The 23,377-nt window shown below is 40.7% G+C and overlaps 1 protein-coding gene across 6 annotated transcripts in view; it reads left to right on the forward strand.

Moving 5' to 3' along the window:
- AMPH (amphiphysin) overlaps positions 1-23,377 on the forward strand; it is a 196,504-nt gene that overhangs the window by 70,774 nt on the left and 102,353 nt on the right. For all 6 annotated transcript variants that reach the window (XM_060195839.1, XM_060195840.1, XM_060195841.1 and 3 more), the window contains exon 2: positions 7,398-7,478. In XM_060195839.1, the coding sequence (XP_060051822.1) occupies positions 7,398-7,478 (81 nt within the window). The remainder of the gene's footprint in view (positions 1-7,397; positions 7,479-23,377) is intronic.

Raw genomic sequence — 23,377 nt, forward strand, 5'->3', positions numbered from 1 at the left:
AATTCTACTTCCTATGAGTGGTTCACAGAATCATCTTTTTATAAAAACCCAATTGTGATAACTTCATTAAAATGCAAATTAAATTGAAAATAACCAGAACTCAGTCAACTGTCCAGAATATTTAACCATTTGGAGATTTTCTCATTGCTCAGCTTTAAGAGAGTGGGGGAAATGCTAAACAGAAAGCATGCACTTATTTTATTATATTTTATTGTCTATTTATTTTTTTGTTAGTTTATTTTTTTAATTTTAATTTTTTTTTTTTTTTACCAGAGCACTGATCAGCTCTGGCTTATGGTGGTGCTGGGGATTTAACCTGGTACTTTGGAATCTCAGGCATGAGAGTGTCTTTGCATAACCATTATGCTATCTACTCCCATGCCATGCACACATCTTAAAAACTAGCATGCAAAGTGAGCCCTATGGCGATTATGACTTTAACTTGATAACCTTGACTTTTCCCCTACATTTCCAACAAATTTCCAGAATAATAACTTTAGTTTTCACATTTATCTGTAGGATTTGAAATTGAATTCCTAATTGTTTTTTATAAATTTAATTTTTTTATCTTTATTTATTGGATAAGACAGCCAGAAATTGAGAGGGAAAGGGGTGATAGGGAAGGGAGAGACACCTGCAGCACCACTTGCAAAGTTTTCTCCTTGCAGGTGGGGACCAGGGGCTTGAACCTGGGTCCTTGTGCATTGCAGTATGTGTGCCCAACCAGATGTGCCATCACCCAGCACCAAAATTGGATTCCTAATTAAAATATATGTATATATATGACATAGAACTGCTCAGTTCTGGTTTATGGTGGTGTGTGGGATTGAAGCTGGACCTGGGAGCTTGAAGAGGACAGCTTGCCTACATAGACATTGGGCCATTTCCTCCTGGGTTCCTGATTTTGAGAATAGGATTCCTGAGCTTGAATGTGCAAATGAAGTGCCCAGGAGGAGCCTTGTTCAACTGGAGGTTTCAGTTCAGTGAGTCTGGGATGGGTCCTGGATTCTGCCTTCCTAGCAGGCAGCTGTGAGGGAATTCAGCTGCTGCTGTAAGGATCCACTTTGAGTGGCAAGGATTTCGAGAAGGTGATGTAATTTTGATGCAAGGACTCCATTACCTAAAAGTCAGGGGCCCAGGGACACAGTACAGTGACAGTACCAGATTTGACCCCTGGCTCTACTATATACTAGACATGAACAGTGCTTGCTTATATTGAAGGGCTTTTCCTTGCAAACATGAGATCCTGAGTTCAGTCTCCCAGAGTGATATTCTGGTTCTCTCTTTTGTTGATGTAAGTTAATATTGATTTACAAGATTATAAGATAACAGGAGTATAATTTTGCACCTTTCCCACTACCAGGGTTCCCACCACCCATTTCCTCCATTGGAAGCTACAGTCGTTCTCCCAAGGTTTCAGATATAGGTTGACTGTTATTTCTGTATTTATCTGTCTCTATTTACATATATTTGCCTTCCCCCCCCCCCATGGTCCTGCCTTCTCTTCCTTTCTAAGACAGGCCTTACACCTATTACTTCTTTTCCTTTTCTCTCTCTGGGTCCTGATGGAGTTGGAGTTCAGAACCTTCTGGTCATCTTCTCCCTAACATTTCTTTCCCTCTGGGAATATGGACCCAAATTATTTGTGGGGAGCAGAAGGTGGGAGATGACACTACTAAGCCATGTGTAGGTTGCAGCTGTAAACTGAGCAGGGAGCAGTCTCTGGATTCCTATGGGAATGAGCAGATGGATGGCAGGCACATGTTCGAGGCCAGTGTTCTGTCATGGGTGAGGCTTGGAGGAAGCAGTTTGTGCTTGAACAAATGGCTAGTAATCTCCCAAACCCCTTTTCTTTTTTCAGGTTTTTATTTATAAAATGGAAACATTGACAAGACCATAGGATAAAGAGGGGCACAGTTCCACACAATTCTCACCACCGGAACTCCATATCTCATCCCTTCCCCTGATTGCTTTCCTATTCTCTATCCCTCTGGGAGCATGGACCCAGGGTCATTGTGGGGTGCAGAAGGTGGAAGGTCTGGCTTCTGTAATTGCTTCCCCGCTGAACATGGGCGTTGACTGGTCGGTCCATACTCCCAGCCTGCCTCTCTCTTTCCCTAGTGGTGCAGGCCTCTGGGGAAACAGGACTCCAGGACACATTGGTGGGGTCATCTGCCCAGGGAACTCCGGTTGGCATCATGGTAGTATCTGGAAACTGGTGGCTTATAAAAAGAGTCAAGATGTAAAGCAAAACAAATTGTTGACTAATTATGAACCTAAAATCAAGAATATTGTGGATGGAGATTTGAGGTCTCTTTTTTAAAAAGCTAGTAGATCTATTTTAGGTATATTCCAAGGGGTTCATAACCCAACTAGTTTTTGCTTGTGTCTGACATCTAATATGCAGGTGACCTAAGCTATTATCTGGGGATATGGTGTCACAATTGGAAAAAGGACCAGAAAGCTGGATCAGGGAATAGAGTAGCTCCCAAATATGGGAAAAGTATATAAATATTGTTAACTGTAAACCCCATCGATCTGATCTGGGGCCCATAGTCAGCACAGGAGCCTATGTAACCTCTGAGCTCACATTCTGTGGTCATAGCTAGAGGAACATTCCAGGCTGCCCCAATTTCAGGACCCATCATCCTTAGGTGATAGGCACAGTAGGCTATCCAACCTCCCTTCAGAGAATGGAACCTTCTCTACCATTGTTGATCCACATTGAGGGCCAGGTCCTATAGGGGCCCATGAAGGGGTCTGTTGTGTTGTTCCTGATGGAGATGACCATGACAGTGGTGAGAGGGATCTGTTAGAGGTCTAGACCCATCATGTCTGTGTGGGAATCCCAGGACTTCCTGACTAGGGCCCCAGGTGATGGGGTGACCTGATAGTGACTAAAGAGTCATCATGGGGGTTGGGTCATACTGCTTCAGTACAATAACTGCTTGAACAGTGAATTTGACTACCTTTACTAACAAGCAAAGTTTAGAAAGTTTTTAATGCATTTTCTTTTCTGTATTAGCTTTTACCTGCTGGCTTTATTTTTGATCTTGGTTTCTGATGGAATAAATCTGAATCTTAAAAAGTTTTAGAAATATGATATTATTCTAAACTGAGTATGTATTTTCAAAACTCCCTTTCTTTTCAATGAGATTCTGAAGTCTTTAAAAAAAATTTTTTTTAATCTTTATTGAACAGCCAGAAATCAAGAGGGAATGGGGTGATAGAGAGGGAGAGAGACAGAGAGACACCTGCAACACTGCTTCACCACTTGTGAAGCTTTCCCCCTGCAGGTGGGGACCGGGAGCTCAAACCCAGGTCCTTGTGCCTTGTATCATGTGCACTCAACCAGGTGAACCACCACCTGGCTCGAGATTCTGAAGTCTTATTCTAGGACTAGAGTTCTTCCAAGGAAGATATTTTTTCTGAAAGTAATCTACATGAATGATAACTAACTGGTTAAATGCTTTGATACTTATAATTACTTAAGATATGATCTAAGTCAAAGGACAGAAAAATAAAAACTTAGAAGATGTTTAATAAAACGACATTCTTTTTGTTCTGAGGAAATTGCTTTCCCTAGTCTGAAAGTACAGTGTTACTTATCTTCTTCTACCATAATTTCTTTTTTTTTTTAGTTTTTTTTATTTAATTTATTAATTAATTTGTTTATTCCTTTTGTTGCCCTTGTTGTTTTATTGTTGTAGTTATTATTGTTGTCATTGTTGTTGGATAGGACAGAGAGAAATGGAGAGAGGAGGGGAAGACAGAGAGGGGGAGAGAAAGACAGACACCTGCAGACCTGCTTCACCTCCTGTGAAGTGACTCCCCTGCAGGTGGGGAGCCGGGGGCTTGAACCGGGATCCTTCCGCTGGTCCTTGTGCTTAGCGTCACCTGCACTTAACCCGCTGCGCTACCGCCCGACTCCCCTTCTACCATAATTTCTAAAGACAGCAAACAGAATTTGTTAGCTGTGTCCCGATAAAGCACTTTCCTCTGAAGGAATTTAAACATTTTGTTTCTGTTCCAAAATGTTTTTTTCCCCCTATAACCCAGAAAAGTTCAGTAAGTTCAGTTTATTTGAACCACGTTAGAATAAGACCTGAACATCTGACCTCCCCTCTTCTGAGTGAGTCAGCAAATTAACTGCATCTGTCTGGTTTACTCCTGGTCACATACTTTTCAGTTAGCATTGTAGAACCAAATAATGCTCCATTGCCTGAAATCAAATTCCTCCAAATCATTTACCTTTTCCTGTGGAGAAAGAGAGAGAGGGAGAGAGAGGGAGAGAGAGGGAGAGGGAGAGGGAGAGAGAGATAGAGAGGAGAGAGAGAGAAAGTTACATGGTGGAACCTACATGTCTTCTCATTACTTTGTTTTTTAAATATTAAGATTTTATTTATGGGAGTCGGGCAGTAGCACAGCGGGTTAAGTGCATGTGGCTTGCAAGGCAGAAGGATCCCGGTTCAAGCCCCCTGGCTCCCCACCTGCAGGGGGTCGCTTCACAGTTGGTGAAGCAGGTCTGCAGGTGTCTGTCTTTCTCTCCCCCTCTCTGTCTTCCCCTCCTCTCTCCATTTCTCTCTGTCCCATCCAATGACGACGACATCAATAACAATAACAATAATAACTACAAACAACAATAAAAATAAAAGACAACAAGGGCCACAAAAGGGAAAATAAATAAAAATTTAAAAAAAATTTTATTTACAAAGCTTATTTGTTGTACAGAATCTTCTCATTACTCTAAATCACTTTTGTTATTAATATCAATTAAGTTATTATATACCAATTAACAATTGCTAGTGCTACTATTTATTCATTTTCTTGCCGGCAGGAGATGATAGCTTTAAAAAGTAAAACAGATGAAAGAAGCAGCCAAGGGGTTGAAGGTAGCATGCCAAGAGAGCACATGCCCTGCACATGCCCTGCACATGCCCTGCACATGCCCTGCACATGCCCTACACATGCCCTACACATGCCTTGCCTTGGGCACAGCTCTGGTTCATTCCCTGAACCACATGGGTGCTGCTGTAGTATCTCTCCCTGTTTCTCTTTCTTTCTTTCTTTCTTTCTTTCTTTCTTTCTTTCTTTCTTTCTTTCTTTCTTTCTCTCTTTCTGCTGGGAAAAGGAAAATGGCCTCCAATAACAAGGTCTCAGCTGTGCCAAACACAAACAAAAGCCAAGAAAACAACCATGCAAATTTTCTGTGTTGTTTTCTGGACAATGAAAATACAGGAGGGGATACTATGAGAAAATCCAGAATCTCTCTGTTGTTGAATGCAAAGACTCTCTTGCAAGCCTCCCTGTATAATTTAGTTCTGGCTTAACTCTCATACAGCAACAGCAGTAAAGTAATAGTCAGAAGGTCTCATATTTGTGTAACATTTTGACATTGATCCTGTTATTAAGGTATAATTTTTTCAGAAGCTGAAAGGTTTTCATATGAGCATAAAGTAAGCATTTTTAAATTGATTTTATTCAAGTTACTAATGAGCTGTTCAGCAAGATGTTAAAACTAAATCAAAGGGTATTTGATGAGCTGGATATTTATGGATCATTTAAGAATGCAATTTGAGATTTTAGAATAGCATTATTTGGTTAAATACAGAATGTCCCATGGGGCCATTTGGTGGGCAGAAATTATCTGTAGTTCTTCCAGAGGGGGAAAAAAAAATCTCCATCGGTGTTCTGTCTGAAGTGGTAAAATATCCTGGTAAGTGGAAAGGCAGATAGACGACTGAAGATCTGCTTCACAACATGTCAAGCACCCCCTCTGCTAGCTGGGTGGGGGGCTGCGAGACCCCTGTGCTGGTTATTCTATATATATATAGAATAACAAATAAATATTAAAAAACAAATAAATATTTTTAAAGTGTCATATTAAACTATAAGACACTTTAAAAATATTTGTTTATTCCCTTTTGTTGCCCTTGTTTTATTGTTGTAGTTATTATTGTTGTAATTGATGTTGTCATTGTTGGATAGGACAGAGAGAAATGGAGAGAGGAGGGGATGACAGAGAGAGGGAGAGAAAGACAGACACCTGCAGAGCTGCTTCACCGCCTGTGAAGTGACTCCCCTGCAGGATGAGAGCCGGGGGCTTGAACTGGGATCCTTATGTCGGTCCTTGTGCTTTGCCCCACATGTGCTTAACCTGCTGTGCTACCACCAGACTCCCTACTTTGTATATTATTATGAGTGCCTAACCAGGTACATCACCATCCAGCCCTTTCAATATTCTGCTCTGTGAGAAAGGAACTTTCAGGGACATCTGTGAGAACACCTTCTGAAACAACAGTTCTGTGCTCAGAGAAAACAGGATGAAGCGTGCCCAGTACTGTCTTACATAAAGACTTCCCTGGTGGTATGTGGGCTACTAACTTTTTTTTTTTTTTAAACATTCCCAGACTACAGTGCACTCGGCTGCATCCCTATCTGCAGGATTCCCGGCATGATTCAAACAACCTCCACAAAACATTTTCTGAAGACCTCAGCTCAAAAGGCTATTGCTAATAACACATCAGCGTCCTCCTATTACTCATGTCTTTGATTTGTTATTTGTGAAACTTCCTGGTGTACACCATTAAACTAGAGAATTTATTTTGATATCTTTTATTGAAGTAATGTTGTATTATAACATTATATATGATTTATATATGTATTATGAATATATATGTATGTAAATGATAACTTCTTCCTTTTACCAATTTCACCAAATTGATCCTTTCGCCAGGATTTAAACACTTTCTCTATTGCCTGTTAGCGTCCACTAACTTGGTTTTATAGATTAAAAGTTTGCTTAGAACATTCATTTCCTCGATTTCTTCTTTTTTAATTTAAAAAGAAATTTATCTTTATTTATTGGCTAGAGACAGTCAGAAATTGAGAGGGAAGGGGGAGAGAGAGAGGGAGAGAGACAGAGAGACACCTGCAGCCCTGCTTCACTACTCGCAAAGCTTTCCCCCTACAGGTGGGGACCAGGGACCTGAACCTGGGTCCTTGTGCACTGTAACATGTGTGCTCAACCAGGTGCACACACCTCGATTTCTTTATATGTATGACTGAAATCATACAGTGCCTTTCTAGCTGATTCCAGTATGCATAATACCGTCTAGTACAGGGATCTTGTTTTATTCATTTCTATATTTCTGGGTGAGGGATGCCTATCTTCAGGCCAGGTGTATTTCATGACCTCAGAAGTGTTGATTGTACTGAGCTAAGTATCAGAAAATGGTGTGGAGAATGAACTATGTTTCTGGCAGCAAAAATTCTAATACCATAACAGCCTCCCTCTGCCTACTACTTGAAAACAATATCACATCAAACTGTTTCTCTGCCTATCACTTGAACTTGTTATTAAATCAAGTTTATGTTCTGTTTTATCTACCTTCTAGGTCCTTCAGAAGCTTGGGAAAGCTGATGAGACAAAAGATGAACAGTTTGAAGAATATGTCCAGAACTTCAAGAGACAAGAAGTGAGTGGCACATTAGTTTCTGGAGTGAGAATGACATCAGCTATGCTTGTGTTGCAGTCTATAGCTGAAGTGCTTTAAGGTTGAAGAAAGAATTCCTTTTTAAAAAATTGCATCAGTGATTTAATAATGTGAACTAGATTGTAAGATAACAGCGGTATAATTCCATACAGTTCCCACCACCAGAGCTCCATATTCCAGTGGAGGACCACTGGAAGCTTCCCTCATCTTTATTCCTCTGGGGAGTGTAGACCAAAATTCTTTATTCCTCTGGGGAGTGTAGACCAAAATTCTTTATTCCTCTGGGGAGTGTAGACCAAAATTCCTTATGGGGTGCAGAAGGTGGAAGGTCTGGCTTCTGGAATTGCTTTTTCGCTGGACATGGATGTTGGCAGGTGAATCCATACCCCCAGCCTTTTTTTTTTTTTTTTTTTTTTGCCTCTAGTTTTATCACTGGGGCTTGGTGCTGTTGTTGTTGGATAGGACAAAGAGAAATTGAAAGAGGTGGGGAAGACAGAGAGGGGGAGAGAAAGACAGACACGTGTAGACCTTTACTGCTTGCAAAGTGACCCCCCCCCCCGGAGGTGGGGAGCTGGGGGCTCAAACTGGGATCCTTGCACTGGTCCTTGAACCTCCAGCCTATTTCTGTCTTTCCCTAGTTGGGTAAGACTCTGGAGAGGTGAGATTTGGGGACTCATTGGTGAGGTCTCTGCATAGGGAAGTCAGGATGGCATCATAGTAGCATCTACAACTTGGTGGCTGAAAGGTGGCAAGATATAAATCAGGACAAATTGTTTAATACCAACAAGGGCAACAAAAGGGAATAAATGAACAAATATTAAAAAACAGGTGCTCAAAGATCGGAATAGAGCAGATGAAACTAGGAATATTCAGGTAAGAAGAAGCTAAGAAGTCTATTTTAGGTATATTCCAAGGGACCATGTGTGACTTTAATAATTTTTGCCTGAGCCTGATAGCTACCATGCAGGTAGACTAAGAATATTGTCTGGAAAGATGGTATCAGAGTTGAGAATAGGACTAGAAAGATGGATTGGGGCTGAGAGTACCTCCCAAACAGAAGAAAGTTTTTTATTAGATTTCACATTAACTTGAGATTACCCTTGCTTCTTCCATAATTATTTCTTTTTAAAAAAATTTATATATATATATATTTTATTTATTTACTTTTGTTGCCCTTGTTGTTGTAGCCTTGTGGTTGTTATTGTTGTTGATGTCATTCATTGTTGGATAGGACAGAGAAATGGAGAGAGGAGGGGAAGACAGAGAGGGGGAGAGAAAGATAGACACCTGCAGACCTGCTTCACCGCCCGTGAAGCGACTCCCCTGCAGGTGGGGAGCCGGGGGCTCAAACTGGGATCCTTATGCTGGTTCTTGCACTTTGTGCCACCTGTGCTTAACCTGCTGTGCTACCGCCTGATTCCCTGTAATTCTTTCTTGTGGAAAGAGAAGGAAGGAAGAGGCAGTAGACACTACTTAATGGAAAATTTGTGCTTCAGAACCTCAGAAGATTAAGACTTTACTTCTCCAGAGCTTTTCAGTATTGATTCCTTATCTAAAGGAAAGATGTTTTAGGTGACTGTGTTCTTCTAAATACTTTAAAGGAGCAGAGAATACTTGTGACAAAATCACCCCATTAGTTGCACACTTTGAGATGATGAATTCTTAGTAGGGATTTTTTTTTCTTTTAATCTCCTTCAAGGGGTTGAACATTGCTTCTGGGTGAGTGAAAATTGCTGTACTGTTTATGTGTCTATACAGCATAAAACAGATAATATAGGAGAAATTTGGTTTTAAGTTTTCATGAGGGATGTAATTAGAAAAACTTGTCTAGTAAGGCTTCTCAGAGGAGGCAATAATGAAGACTGAGAAACACAGCTTGTCTCTCATAACCCATTAGTTTCTTAATGGATTACCATGTGTTTTACTGAGCCGTGAATAAAGAAATAAACAAGTTGTAGAATTAACTGTTTAATACTTGTAAGGCTAATGACTACAATTATACCCTTTTGAGGGCAAGCTTGGGGGGTTAGAGAGACAGAAGAAACAAAACAATTGGATACCTCAGAAACTAGATCCCTCAAATCCAGAGCTTCTCCCAGAGGTGGAATGGAAGGAAGATTGGAAAGTGAGTTTTGGTTATCAGAACAAAGTTAGAGGCTTAGTTGTGTTTTCCTGCTGTCATTGAAATGGCCAGAGTGCAGGAGGAAATGTAGACTTGGGGATAAAAGCCGGCGACAGGAAATCATTAGAGTTTTGGGTTTTTTGTTGTTGTTGTTGTTGTTGTTCATTTTTTTTCATTATTATTGCTATACATTCCTGATCTTGAAGGTTTCTTTCATCCATGCATGTATTTTCTCTTTGTCCTTTCCATGCTATTTCTCTTCCTCACCACCAGTGGCTGTAATATACAGCAGGTGTAAAGTCAAGCAGAACACTCTTTACCAAATGCATTCCCAGATGCTTCTAAACTGTCATCTCAGCACTGAAATTTGACCTGTACAGACAGGTATTCAGTTATTATGAGTGATAGAAATCTTGTATATCTTAAAATGAGGGAAGTGAGAAAAGAAATTAAAAGGAAATGTACAAACAATCAAGCATTATAGAGCACTTTGGTTTTTTTTTTCTTTATGGGATGAGAGAATGGCATAGACTATTGGCCATGTTGTGAGCCTTCTATTTGTATTTCAGTCATAACTGTTTACTGATATAATTCATTTACTTCTTGATTTTGTATTTATTGAGCAGTTATTTAATTTATATTTATAAAATGGAAACACTGACAAGACCATAGGATAAGAGGGGTACAATTCCACATAATCCCCACCACCAGAACTCCGTATCCCATCCCCTCCCTTGAAAGCTTTCTTATTCTTTATCCCTCTGGGAGTATAGACCCAGGGTCATTGTGGGTGCAGAAGGTGGAAGGTCTGGCTTCTGGAATTGCATCCCCACTGAACATGGATGTTGACAGGCCGATCCATACTCCCAGCCTGCCTCTCTCTTTCCCTAGTAGGGCAGGGCTCTGGGGAAGAGGGGTCCAGGACACATTGGTGGGGTTGTTGGCCCAGGGATGTCAGCATCTGGAACCTGGTGAGTGAAAAGAGTTAAGATATAAAGCAAAAAAAAAAAAATTGTTGACTAATCATGAACGTGAAGGCACAAAAATTGCAGATGAAGATTTGGGGTCTTCATTTTAGAAAAAGCTAGTAGGTCTATTTTAGGTATATTCCAAGGGGCCCAGGACTTTACTAGTTTTTGCCTGAGCCTGACACCTAATATGCAGGTGGGCCTTAGTTATTGTCTGGGGAGATGGTGTCACAGTTGGAAAAAGGACTAGAAAGCTGGATCAGGGAAGAGAGTAGCTCTCAAATATGGGAAAAGTGTGTAAATACTATTAACTGTAAACCCCATCAATTTGATCTGGGGCCCATATTCAGCATAGGAGCCTGTGTAACCTCTGCATCCCTGTAGGTCTGAGCTCACATTCTGTGGTCATGGCCAGGAACATTCCAGGCTGCACTAATTTCAGGACCCATCTTCCTCAAGTGGTGGAGTATGTTTCCCAACTTCCCTTTTGAGAAGAAAACAGTCCCTACCATTGTTGATGCACACTGAGGGCCAGGTCCTATAGGGGCCCACCCAGGGGCCCATTCTGTTGTTTCTGATGGAGGTGATCAGTGACAGTAGAGAAAGGGATCTGTTAGAGGTATAGGCCCATCATGTCTGTGTGGAAATCCCAGGACTCCAACTTTGGATTTCTTAACATGAATAAGAGAATTCATAGAGAAATGTTAGATTTAAGGTTATGAACTAAATTGCCTCTAGCCTTACACAGAAAAGTACGCTTTTCCCCTTGTCCTTATGTTTCCCTTTGATATGTTGTCATACATTCTTGCAAACACTTAACATACACTCATGCTGGTTACTGTTTTGAATCATAACAGCTTCTCACAAAATAAAAACTTTGTAAATTAGTGTTCTGTTACTTTTCAGGGCACCCCAAATAGCTTCTCAGGTAGAGATTGGATTCAGATAGAAGTGATTCATGTTTACAGTTTTCCCTACTTAAGGATCTGCACTCAATCATTTAAAAAGTCCTTTACCTGACAGGCTACCCCTGTAGAGCTAATTAATTCCTTTCTCTTGCTCCCCCCCTACCTTCAGTATCTTTTATTGCATTTATTTTATGTTGTTAGCACATCAGAAAGTTAACCTTTGAGACTATCAAGTTTAGTAGTGAATACGTGACTTAAGAAGCGCTTTGCATTTTTTTTTCCAATTATGGTCAGTTTTTATTGTTCTTTTTCAGAATTGGTTGACTGAATGAGGGGAGGGAGAGGGAGAGAGAGAGAGAGAGAGAGAGAGAGGGAGAGAGAGAGAGAGAGAGAGCCTCCAAGGTACACTTGATTAAACTACCAACTTTGTCAGTTTAATGATCTGTGCCACTATAGGGAGTGTTATGGGGTGACTTTACAGTGTCACTTTTCCATTTATTTCTGCCACTTTGTACATTCTCAGTGTTCTAGAGTAAATACTGTGCTGTCACTACTGAAAAATCAACAACTTAGTTCTCTCAAGAATTTTAATAGATTTTAAGATCTCAGTAAAACTTAAGTTATGGCACAATTTGATTAAGACATGTAAAGCAAATAGAATGAAAATATAGAAATTATTTCTCAGGGCATATTCTTTGCCCCTTTGAAAATATTTTTGCCTTAACATTTCTAGCAATTGCACTTACTCATTTCTATCCTTACTTTTTAATCAGAAAGATTAAATTTATTGTTACTGCAGTGGAGGGAGGAGATAATATAACCTAATTATTTATACATTAGAAAAAACATCAGGGAAAGAGAAAGAACATGGAAAGCAGGTGAGGGACTAATGAACTTTTCTCTAGATGTCTACTAATTTTCTGTGAGGAACTTGAATTTACTCATGTTCTATGGAGAATATATTCCTTTTACCCCTAGTGTGTATTGGTCACCAAACTCAGTTGTATATATGCTGAGAAAAATATGGTATTTATATAGAAGATCTTAACACACCACTCACAGCAAAAGATAGATTGTTTGGACAAAAAAAAAAATAGGGAAATGTCCATTCTAAATGAGATCATAGACAAATACATTCAGAACTTCCCACCCCAAAAGAAATAAATACATATTCTTCTCAAGTACACATGGAGCATACACAAGGATTGACCATATGTTAGGTCTAAAAGACAAGCTAAATAAATATATGAAAATTAAAATTAAAATAAAGTATCTTATCTGACCATGATGGCATGAAGTTAGAAATCAATCACGGGAAAAAAAAAAAAAAAGGAAAGGAAAGGAAACTAAAGGGTCAGGTGGTAGCACAGCGGGTTAAGTGCACATGGCACAAAGTGCAAGGACCTGCGTAAGGATCCCAGTTCAAGCCCCCAGCTTCCCACCTGGAGGGGAGTCACTTCACAAGTGGTGAAGCAGGTGTCTATCTTTCTCTGACCTGAAGCAGGTCTGCAGATGTCTTTCTCTCTCCCCCTCTCTGTCTTCCCCTCCTCTCTCCATTTCTCTCTGTCCTATCCAACAACAATGACATCAATAAGAACAACAATAACAACCACAACAATGATAAAACAACCAGGACAACAAAAGGGAAAAAATAGCCTCCAGGAGCAGTGGATTTGTGGTGCAGGCACTGAGCCCCAGCAATAACCCTGGAGCCAAAAAAAACCAAAAAAACAAACAACAAAAAAAAACAAAGGAAAAAGTAACTTCTCTGAAGTGTGCAAACTAAACAACATGCTCCAAATAACACGAGTCACTGAAGAAATTAAAAAAAAAAAAGATATTGAAAATTACCTCTGTATCAGCGAAAATGAAGAGACCAGCTATCAGATCCTATGGGATAAAGTAAAAGTAGTCCAGAGAGGGAAGTTCATAGCAATACAGGCTGACATTAATAAAGAGGAGAAATCACTAGTAAACTATCTAACAGCCCAACGAATCCAGTTAGAGAAGGGGCAACAAAGAGATGTAAAAATCAACAGAAAACAGGAAATGATTATCAGAACAGAATTCCATGAAATAGAAAACAAGACCATCAGGAAGATTAATGAAACCAAGACTTGGTTCTTTGAAAGGATAAATAAAAAAGATAAACCACTAGCTACATTCACCAAGAGAAAAAGAGAGAAAGCTATGGTAAAATGACTCAGTAATGAAAGAGGAGAGATTACAGCTGATGATGCAGAGATGCAAAGTGTCATACAAGACTATTGTGGAAAGCTAGATGCAAATAAATTGCCGACCTGGAATTAACGGACACATTCTTAGAGTCGTACTAACTTCTAACCTTGACACAAGAGGAAGCAGATAAACTCCATGGACCAATCACTGGTGCAAAATTGAAACATTAATCAAAAACCTTCCCAAGAAGACAAGCCCAGGTCCAGATGGCTATATCAATGTTTTTTTTTTTTTTTAATGTTCAAAGAATAACTAACACCATTCTCCTCAAACTTGTCCAAAAATAGAAGAGGGAACACTCAAATACATTCTATGAAGCTAATTTCACTTTGATCCCCAAAGCAGAAAAAGACTCTACCAAAAAAGAAAACTATAGGCCTATATCCCTGCTGAACACTGATGCAAAGATTCTTAACAATCTTGGTTTCATTTCGTTGGTCATACATGTTATTTCCCCACTAAATGTAACATTTAAGAAAAAATACTTTCAAAATTTTAAAGAAAGGAGTTTCATGTCTCACATCACTATGAATTCCCATTCCTTCTTTCCAATTTTTAACTTTTCCTTTTTTATTGTATGTAACATTATGGGCATTAACTAAACCTATTATGTTAAAGCTGTTAAAATTATGAAGTCATTTCCTCTTTAAAATGTAGTAGTGGGGCCAGGTGGGGGCACACTTGGTTGAGCACACATGTTACAATGCGTAAGGACCCAGGTTCAAGTCCCCAGTCCTCATCTACAAGGGGAAAATTTCACAAGTGGTGAAGCAGTGTTCCTTCCAGGTGGCTGGCTGGCTGGCTGGCTCGCTGTCTCTCTCTCTCTCTCTCTCTCTCTCTCCTCTCTCTCTCGTTCTTTCTCACTCATTCTCTCTCTTTCTATATTCCCATCCCCTTTCAATTTCTGGCTGACTCTCTCCACTAAATAAATACAGATAATTAAAAAAAATTTTAAAGTCTCTGATATTGTATCAAGTGATAATAAACATCTACTACAGGAGTTAGAAATTCCATCACGTATCTAAATATAGTAGCCCCTCTTATTCACTGGGGTATATTCACCTGTGACCAATGGGTTCGTGAAACTGCAGGGAACCCAACCTTATATATAATGTGTTTTGTCTATACCCACACACCTCTGCTAAAGGTTAAATTTGTGCATTGGACACAGTCAAAGATTGATAATAATTACTATCCACATAGCCGAATACTAATTATATACTGCAGTAAAAGTCTTGTGGCTACTGTGTTTGCTGCTCTCTTTCTCCAAATCTCTTATTCTAGATAAGTTTTTCCGGGTGAGCTTGACCACTGAATACATCCATGGAAGTGAAATGGTGGGTGGGGTTGGGGGTGCTCCTGTGCCAGAATTGTGTAGTTCAACTGCTGTTTGCTGTGCCCACCACCAAGTGACAGCCTTGCTTAGCTTGAAATAAAAAGAGAATGAAAGAAAGATTGAAATATTGAAATCCTCTACAGAGGTGATAATTCAGAACTAGTAGGAACAGTTATTGTGATATTCCAGCAACTGTCTGAAAGCAAGAATTCCATCTTCTTGCTGACCTCTTCTCACATAGGAGTCTTACCTGACTACTTTCATCTTTTTCCCTTCCTCCCTTCCCTCCCTTTCTTCCCCCTCCCTTCCCTCTCCTCTCCTTTCCTCTCCTCTCCTCTCCTCTCCTCTCCTCTCCTCTCCTCTCCTCTCCTCTCCTCTCCTCTCCTCTCCTCTCCTCTCCTCACCTCTCCTCTCCCTCCCTCCCTCCCTCCCTTCCTTCCTTCCTTCCTTCCTTCCTTCCTTCCTTCCTTCCTTCCTTTCTTCCTTCCTTCCTTCTTCCCTCCCTGCCTTCCTTCCGTCCCCCCTCCCTTCCCTCCCTCCCTTCCTTCCTTCCTTCCTTCCTTCCTTCCTTCCTTTCTTCCTTCCTTCCTTCTTCCCTCCCTGCCTTCCTTCCGTCCCCCCTCCCTTCCCTCCCTCCCTCCCTCCCTCTGTCCTTCCTGCCTTCCTTCCTTCCCCCCTCCCTTTCCCCCTCCCTTCCCCCCTTCCTCCTTCCCTCCCTCCCTCTGTCCTTCCTTCCTTCCTTCCTTCCTTCCTTCCTTCCTTCCTTCCCTCCATCCTTTTTTTGCCACCAGGTTTATTACTGGGGCTCGGTGCCAGCACTGCTCCTGGCTCCCCTTTCCCATTTCATTGGATAGAGACAGAGCAAAATTGATAGAGGAGGGGGAGATAAGAAAGGGAGAGGGAAAAAGAGACACCTGCAGACCAGCTTCACCCTTGTGAAGCTTCCTCCCTGCAAGTGGGGAGCAGGGGCTCAAACCTGGTTCCTTGTGCAGGTGTGCCATCGCCGGACCCCCTCTTTTTCTCAAACCCAGAGCCTCAGAAACAGCAAAGCATACACATTACTAGGTGGATTACCTCTCTGCCCCATGCTCCATTTTTGTAATGCCAGCAGTTTGCATATAAACTTTAATATATGTTAAACTTGAAGCTGAGCTAGGGACAGAAGTGATTATTTTGAACACATTCCTAGAGCATGTTTTTATTTATGGAACGAAAGAGGTGTTGAACATTGTGTGCAATTTTGCAAGCAGCTTCGCAACATTTTTGAGGCATATGTAGGTAAATAATTAGAAATCAGAATTACAGGAGAGAGGATTTAAATAGAATCCAAATATAAAATATATTCCCACAATATATTCAAAGTATGGGTAGAGTTTTTATTTATGGCCAATTGCAGTTACATCTGAATTTTTTTTTTTTTTGCTATTTATTTGGACAACAAAGCAAATAAGACCTAGTATTTAATGATCTCAGAACATTTTTTTTTTTTGCTGTGAGTAACCATGATGTGAACCCATTTGTGCTCCTACCTTTTATTATTTTAAGTTATTCCTTTGTGAAAAGCCACTTCATTAGCTACCTGTAAGACCCATGGGTCTGTTTTGGTTAATATCCCAATTCTATCTTACAATACTTAAGCTCAGACAAGGGGGAGCAAAAAAACATCAGTGAGACCACAGTGTCTCCTGTCAGCTCATCAGAACTTACGATGCTGAGGAAGACACGCAGGTAGTAGGTTTTGTGCTCACCAAAGCACTGCATTTATGGCTTTATTTGTAGCTGAGTCACTTGGAAACCCCTGAGACAATACAGAGTTTTTTTTTTTTTTTTGCCTCCAGGGTTATTGCTGGGGCTCGGTGCCTGCACCATGAACCCACTGCTGCTCCTGGAGGCCATTTTTTCCCCCTTTCATTGCCCTTGTTGTTGTAGCCTTGTTGTGGGTATTGTTGTTGTTGATGTCATTCCTTGTTGGATAGGACAGAGAGAAATGGAGAGAGGAGAGGAAGACAGAGAAGGGGAGAGAAAGACAGACACCTGCAGACCTGCTTCACAGCCTGTGAGGCGACTCCCCTGCAGGTGCGGAGCCGGGGGCTCGAACTGGGATCCTTACACCAGTCCTTGCGCTTTGCACCACGTACCACATGCATTTAACCCGCTGCACTACTGCCTGACCCCCGGCAATACAGATTCTTGTATCCTCTCTCAGAAAAAAGAAAATCAGTAAGTTTTGAAGAATGACTGAGACTTGACAATTCTCATAAGCTCCTAGGTTTTACCTGTGATGCTGGTCTGGGGACACTGAGGACCAGTGCTATATTTCTGTGCGTGCAGATGTTTTTTCAAATGCTCTGATTATTCTTTGAGACTTCTGGTCCTGTATTTGACTTTTGTTTTTAGTGTTGCTGTGACAAAGTATGGGTGAAGAGTTGATGACTAGGCACTGCATTTTCTGTGCTGTACATAACTCAAATCTACTGACAGAATCTTATCTTTAGCAGGGTAAAGTGTGATAGTTGTAGTGACAGTTCCTTTCTTTTTATTTTTATCCTTATCTTTATTTATTTATGAGATAGAAACAGCCAGAAATTGAGAGGAAGGGGGAGATAGAGAGAGATAGAGGGATACAGAGAGACACCTGCAGCACTGCTTCACCACTCTTGAAGCTTTCCTCCTGCAGGTGGGGACTGGTGGCTTGAACCTGGGTCCTTGTGCATTGTAACATGTGCATTCAATCAGGTGCACCGCCACCTGGCTTCCAGAGTTACTTTCTTTCCAAGGACGTTGAGTGTAGAATCTATATGCCCTGTGAAAATAGAAATGCCCCTGGAAGAGATAAAATATGTGTTGCTTATACATTAACAGTGAATCAGTCTCATTTAGTTACTCTGGCTTAATTGGGAAATTATAGAAAATATTCAATTGTGAACATAGAACCCTGGAAAAGAATAGAGTAGTTATCTGTGAGCAGAAACAGTGATGACAAGACTTTGAAAATGCAAAGTTCTTTTAAAGCAACTGAAATAGTGCTAGGAGGGAAATTTACAGCACTAAATGCTTACATTAGGAACAGGGACAGGTTTCAAATCAATATTTTAAGTTCCTACATCAAGAAAATTGAAAAAGAAGAACAAACTAAGCCCAAAACAAGTAGAGAAAAGGAAATGAAGAGTATCAGCAAGGAGATTGAAAATAGGGAGACTGGAAAAATAAGTGGAAAAAAAAAAGAGCCTCACTTTTCACTTTTATAAAAACCTTTATAAAACTTTTATAAGCAACACCAGGAATGAAGCTTATGCTATCACTGCAGGTCTTGTAGCCATCAAAAGGAAGGAGATGGGGGGCTGGAGGTGGTGCACCAGGTTAAATGCACATAGTACAAAGCATAAGGATCCTGTCTGAGGCCCCAGCTCCCCACCTGCAGGGGTGGGGGTGTCACTTCACAAGCTGTGAAGCAGGTCTGCAAGTCTGTCTGTCTATCACTGTCTATTTTCCCCGCTCTCTGTTTCTCTGTCCTATTCAAAAAATTGGAAAAAAAAAAATAGCCACAAGAGCAGTGGATTTGTAGTGCAGGCACCAAGCCCCACCAATAATCCTGGAGGCAATAAATAAATAAATAAATAAAAGGTCAATAAATGAATAATGTTCCAGGAGGACCCATCTTAGACTCATGTACCTCGTAAGCAGTTGGAGACAAACACAATAGCATTTATTGTTCAAAGAGAGAGAAGCGGGGCTTGTTTGGACTTGGGCGAATAAACACAGAGCAAAGTCTCCCAGGTAGAGTCTAAAGACTGAAAGTCTCCCATGCTTTATTGCACAGAAATGTACAAAATGGTATGTCTTAAGGTTTAAAAGAAAGGTAGCCATTGGTTTGTTCTGGTAAATAATTCATCCGTTTACTTTTTAGTCTTTAATAGGATAACAGATTAGATGAAGATGTGTGGTTTGTGTATTTTACCCTTGAAGAATTAAAATTTTTTTTTTTCAGGATTGAGACATAGCTCACCCAGCAGAGCAGACACCTTGTCTCATGGGAGTCTCAGGGCTTGAGACCTGGCACCACATGGGAACACCATGCATGTTACCAGAGTACTTAGGTGTCTTCCTCCCTCCCACTCTCTGCATCTCCTCTCTCTCTCTCTCTCTCTCTCTCTCTCTCTCTCTCTCATAAGAAAATGAACTGGGGAGGCATTGGTGTGGTGCATGTGTAAACCCTGAGTTTTACTTTCCATCTTACCAGCAATTTCTTATAAGATTAGTAGTAGGAGTAGGAGTAGTAGAAGCAGCAGCAGCAGCAGCAGCAAACTCACAGAATGATAGTGCTGGGAGAGCCTGAGGGTGCTTCTTCCCAAGCAAGTGCTCTCTGGGTTGGAGAGAACTCAACTGGAGCCGATCTAGGCTGCTGCGTGGGAGAGGGATCAGGAACTCTGCTGGGCTAGCGTCGCAGGAGATACACTCTGGAACTCTCGGAGCTGGAAAGCAATTCCAAGTGTTTTAAAACAGAAGAGCAGCTGATATATATACTCGCCAAGTAGGGTGGAAACAGAATGTGAGGTAGAGAGGATGGAGTGAAAAAAGACTGGTGGAAATCAGGGTGTACTAGGAGAGGGGGCGGAGCAGAAAGACATTGTGAACCAGTGGGGATTAAACCAATGCCCTGCAGACATGGCAGTGCTTAGTTAAGCAGGATTAGAGACAGAAGCTTTAAGCCGGGGGAGCTGGCATACTACCCAACATGGTAGAAGTGGCCTTATTCCAGTCTGGTAGAGTAAGTCATCCAAGTCACATTCTTGCCTCACTTTGCCATATATGGGATCTAGTATTGAGCCCCAGCACAACATGGAAATGCCACTAAACCTCTTCCTCCCTGTTTCTCTCTGTTGTATCAATTAACAAAAATAAGGCGGGGGGGGGGGGGGAGTCACCAGGAGACGTAGATTTGTTGTATAGGCACTGAGCCCCAGCAGTAAACCTGCTGGCAATAAAAACATTTAAAGAACAAAAGAGGCTTTTAAGCCACTGAGCTCCAACTCAGGGATTAAAGTAATATTGAAACAACTGTCAATTTCCACAACTATGAATCCTTTGATTACCTTACTTAGACACAAGTCAATCCAGGCAAGAGTGATCAGTAATTTGAAAAGTACTGAGAGCGGGAACTCATAATATATAAAATGGTTAAACCAACAAGGAGAAATATTGGAGAAATGAACCAGGACAAGAGTCCAGTTAAAAGCCCCCTAAATGTTGAAGCACAAAATAATGAGGTCAACACCCAAACCCTAGTAAAGGAAATAATCACAGGAGTGAATAAAGAGTATGAAAGAATTGTCATCAGAAATGCAGAAACAACAAATGAGACCTTGGGAGAAAACACTAATCATCTCAAGGTTATTAGAGAGCTGAAAGCTGAAATAGCTGAGCTAAGAACACAACTAGCTGAACAAGCTAAAACAGTATCAGAACAGGGTAACAAAATAGATGAACTCCAGAAAACAGTAAATGAGTTGGAGCTCAGTGGCTTAAAAGCCTCTTTTGTTCTTTTTCTTCCCTGTAGCCTATGGGAATCTGAGGACTTTTAAAGTATAAGTAGGCTTCTTAGCTTAATCACTGACTCTGGACCAAGAGATAAAGTAGGGTGGGGCAGAGATAATCCAGTGGTTATGCAAAGAGACTTTCACAGCCCCCTGCTAGGCCACCACGGTAGAGATCTTCTCCTGAGTTTCCTGGTTAGTTCTCTGTCCTGTGGTATTGGCACAGGGCCTCCCTGCTGCTGCTCCAGAATCCAAAGGCAGTAGCAATGGAGACTCAGAGTTGCACTTGGTGACTCTCAGGGGAGTCCTCTCCTCGCTTCAGCCGTCCCCTCGTTGGTGAAACAGACTGGAGGTGGTGTCTAAACTGGTAAACTGCCGGACTGTTACCAGCCACTTAATCTCTCCCTAGGCTTCTCTCTGTCCACAAGCCACATGTGTTCGCACTCACCGGTGATTTGGTGGGTTCCTGAAGTCTAGTCATGCCTTGCTGAGGTCCCAGGTGGTCTCCTTTGGTCTTCCTAGTTGGCCAGGGAGAGAGGAGAGAAACACAGCTGCTGCTACTCCATAGCCCTGCCTCCAGAAGTCTCTATCTACATTATTCTATCACCTATACTTAACTGGATCCGACCTTACTAAATTAACTAGCTGTGCCACCTAGGGAAGGATTAACATCCTTTTCCTCTGCATTCAGTTAGGGACCAATTACATCTATCTTCTACCTCCCTTTGCAAAGTAAGCTTATCATCTAGTTCAGATGTTCCATTCTAAATAAGTCCCAGATTGACTATATTGTTCTAGTAATGAGGCACAGAGAATCAGACCTATTTCTCATTCAAGGCTGGGGAAAGCAAAATGGTTGTGAACATCTGCATAGCTGTTTTCAGATTTGCCTCCATCTCATTGATTCTGTTGCCTGTGACTCTCTCATAAATAACCCTGCAGGTTCGATGACTGATGTTGTATTTGAGTAGCTTTCTGGGTAGCGGAGATGGAAAGGAATGTCTCGTATTGACTGATAGAAACTCAAAGCCAGACAAAATTTTAAGCTACTTAAAAGTTTCTTTTTTGGCTATCCTACTTTAGAGGTTTATACTAGTTTCCACTGACAAACTGTGTCAGTTAAATGATAGGCAGAATGAAATATTGTGAAAGATATAGTTATGTATAACTGTAACAATCACTGAAACAGCTGGAAAGAACAGCCAAATTTAAGTCATTGATATTCATGCTTTTTATTTTTGTTTCCCCATTGTTTATCACAATGGCTTGATTTTTCTCACAGAAAATGTTGAATGGTTCTTATATATATCTGCACAAAATATTCCTACATACTCTGGAAAACATGGCCGCAGGGAGCAGTGGATTCCATTTGATGTGCAGGCACAGAGTCCCAGAAATAACATTGCTGCATTGCTGGGTGTGTGTGTGTGTGTGTGTGTGTGTGTGTGTGTGTGTGTGTGTGTGTGTGTGTCAGTTAGTTTTTTGGGGGGAGGTTTACTGAATTACTCATTACTCATAAAGATATTGCTTTGAAGTATGATATAAGGATGAATTAGTTCAACTAAGCACTGATAAAACACATATGACAACTGTTATCCAGTCAGTTTTATAGAGAAGTAATCAAACAAGTGAACAATTACTATCTTTACAGATTAGAGCTATAAGTCTCATGATTGCACAAAGTACACTCCTTGTGATGCTGCTCAAACCAGGGACTTTGGTGCATGACTTAAAAATCAAACTATTACCCCCTTTTTAAAAATTCATTAATTTTTTTAACCAAAACGCTGCTCAGCTCTGGTTTAAGGTGGAGTGGGGGGGTTGAACCTGGGACTTCAGAGCTACAGGCATAAGAGTCTCTTTGTATAATCACTATGCTATCTACCCTTACCCAGGACTACCACTTCTAACTGTGAAAGCTTGGGTAAGCTATTAAACTTCCCTACAATTGGATTACTTCTTTTTTAAAAAAAATATTTATTACTTGATAGAGACTTAGAGAAACTGAGAGGGAGAGGAGAGAGAGAAAGAGACAGAGAGACACCTGCAGACTTGCTTTACCACTCATGAAGCTTCCCCCCCTGCAGGTGGGGACCAGGTGCTTGAACCCACGTCCTTGTGCACTGTAATGTGTGCACTTAGCCAGGTGCACCACCACCTGGCCCCCTGATTCTTCTTTATAAAATAAACCTGATAACAGTGTCATTAAAGTCAAGGGAGACAATTCACAGAAAGTATTAATACCACAGACAATATGCTTTCAATATTTAATCAAGTTCTGGATATCACTGTTATTACGCTATATAATCATTTTATACTTAAAACCTTGCAAAGAGTATGTATTTCATAAATGCTTAGAATGTCAGGGTAGAATTGTATATATATATATATATTTGTTGGCTTAAGATAGAAGAATGCATTTGTAGCTAATGTCTTTCTGATCTTGTTTTGTTAAAATGTATATTTTATTTAGTTCTTGTATCACCACTGCCTTATTAGATGCTGTATGGAGAGTTTGAAATTAGGTCGTGAATCTTGGGTCAAAGTGTGGAAATTGAAAGTTTCTCTGTAAAGCCTATTTTCCTGTCTACCAACCACCCCCCTACTGCTTTCATTCCAGAAATATTTTAAAATCCACTCCAATTTCCTTTCTGTATTCAATATTTTGTACTAATAGCTGTCAAGGGAGACTTTTTAATAATGGAAAAAATATTCTGTGACAAAAGCTGAGTTCTTAGTGATAGCTCTTGACAATACAGAGAGCTCAAAGCAAGA

Source organism: Erinaceus europaeus, chromosome 8 (genome assembly GCF_950295315.1).
Source record: "Erinaceus europaeus chromosome 8, mEriEur2.1, whole genome shotgun sequence".
Lineage (NCBI taxonomy): Eukaryota > Metazoa > Chordata > Mammalia > Eulipotyphla > Erinaceidae > Erinaceus > Erinaceus europaeus.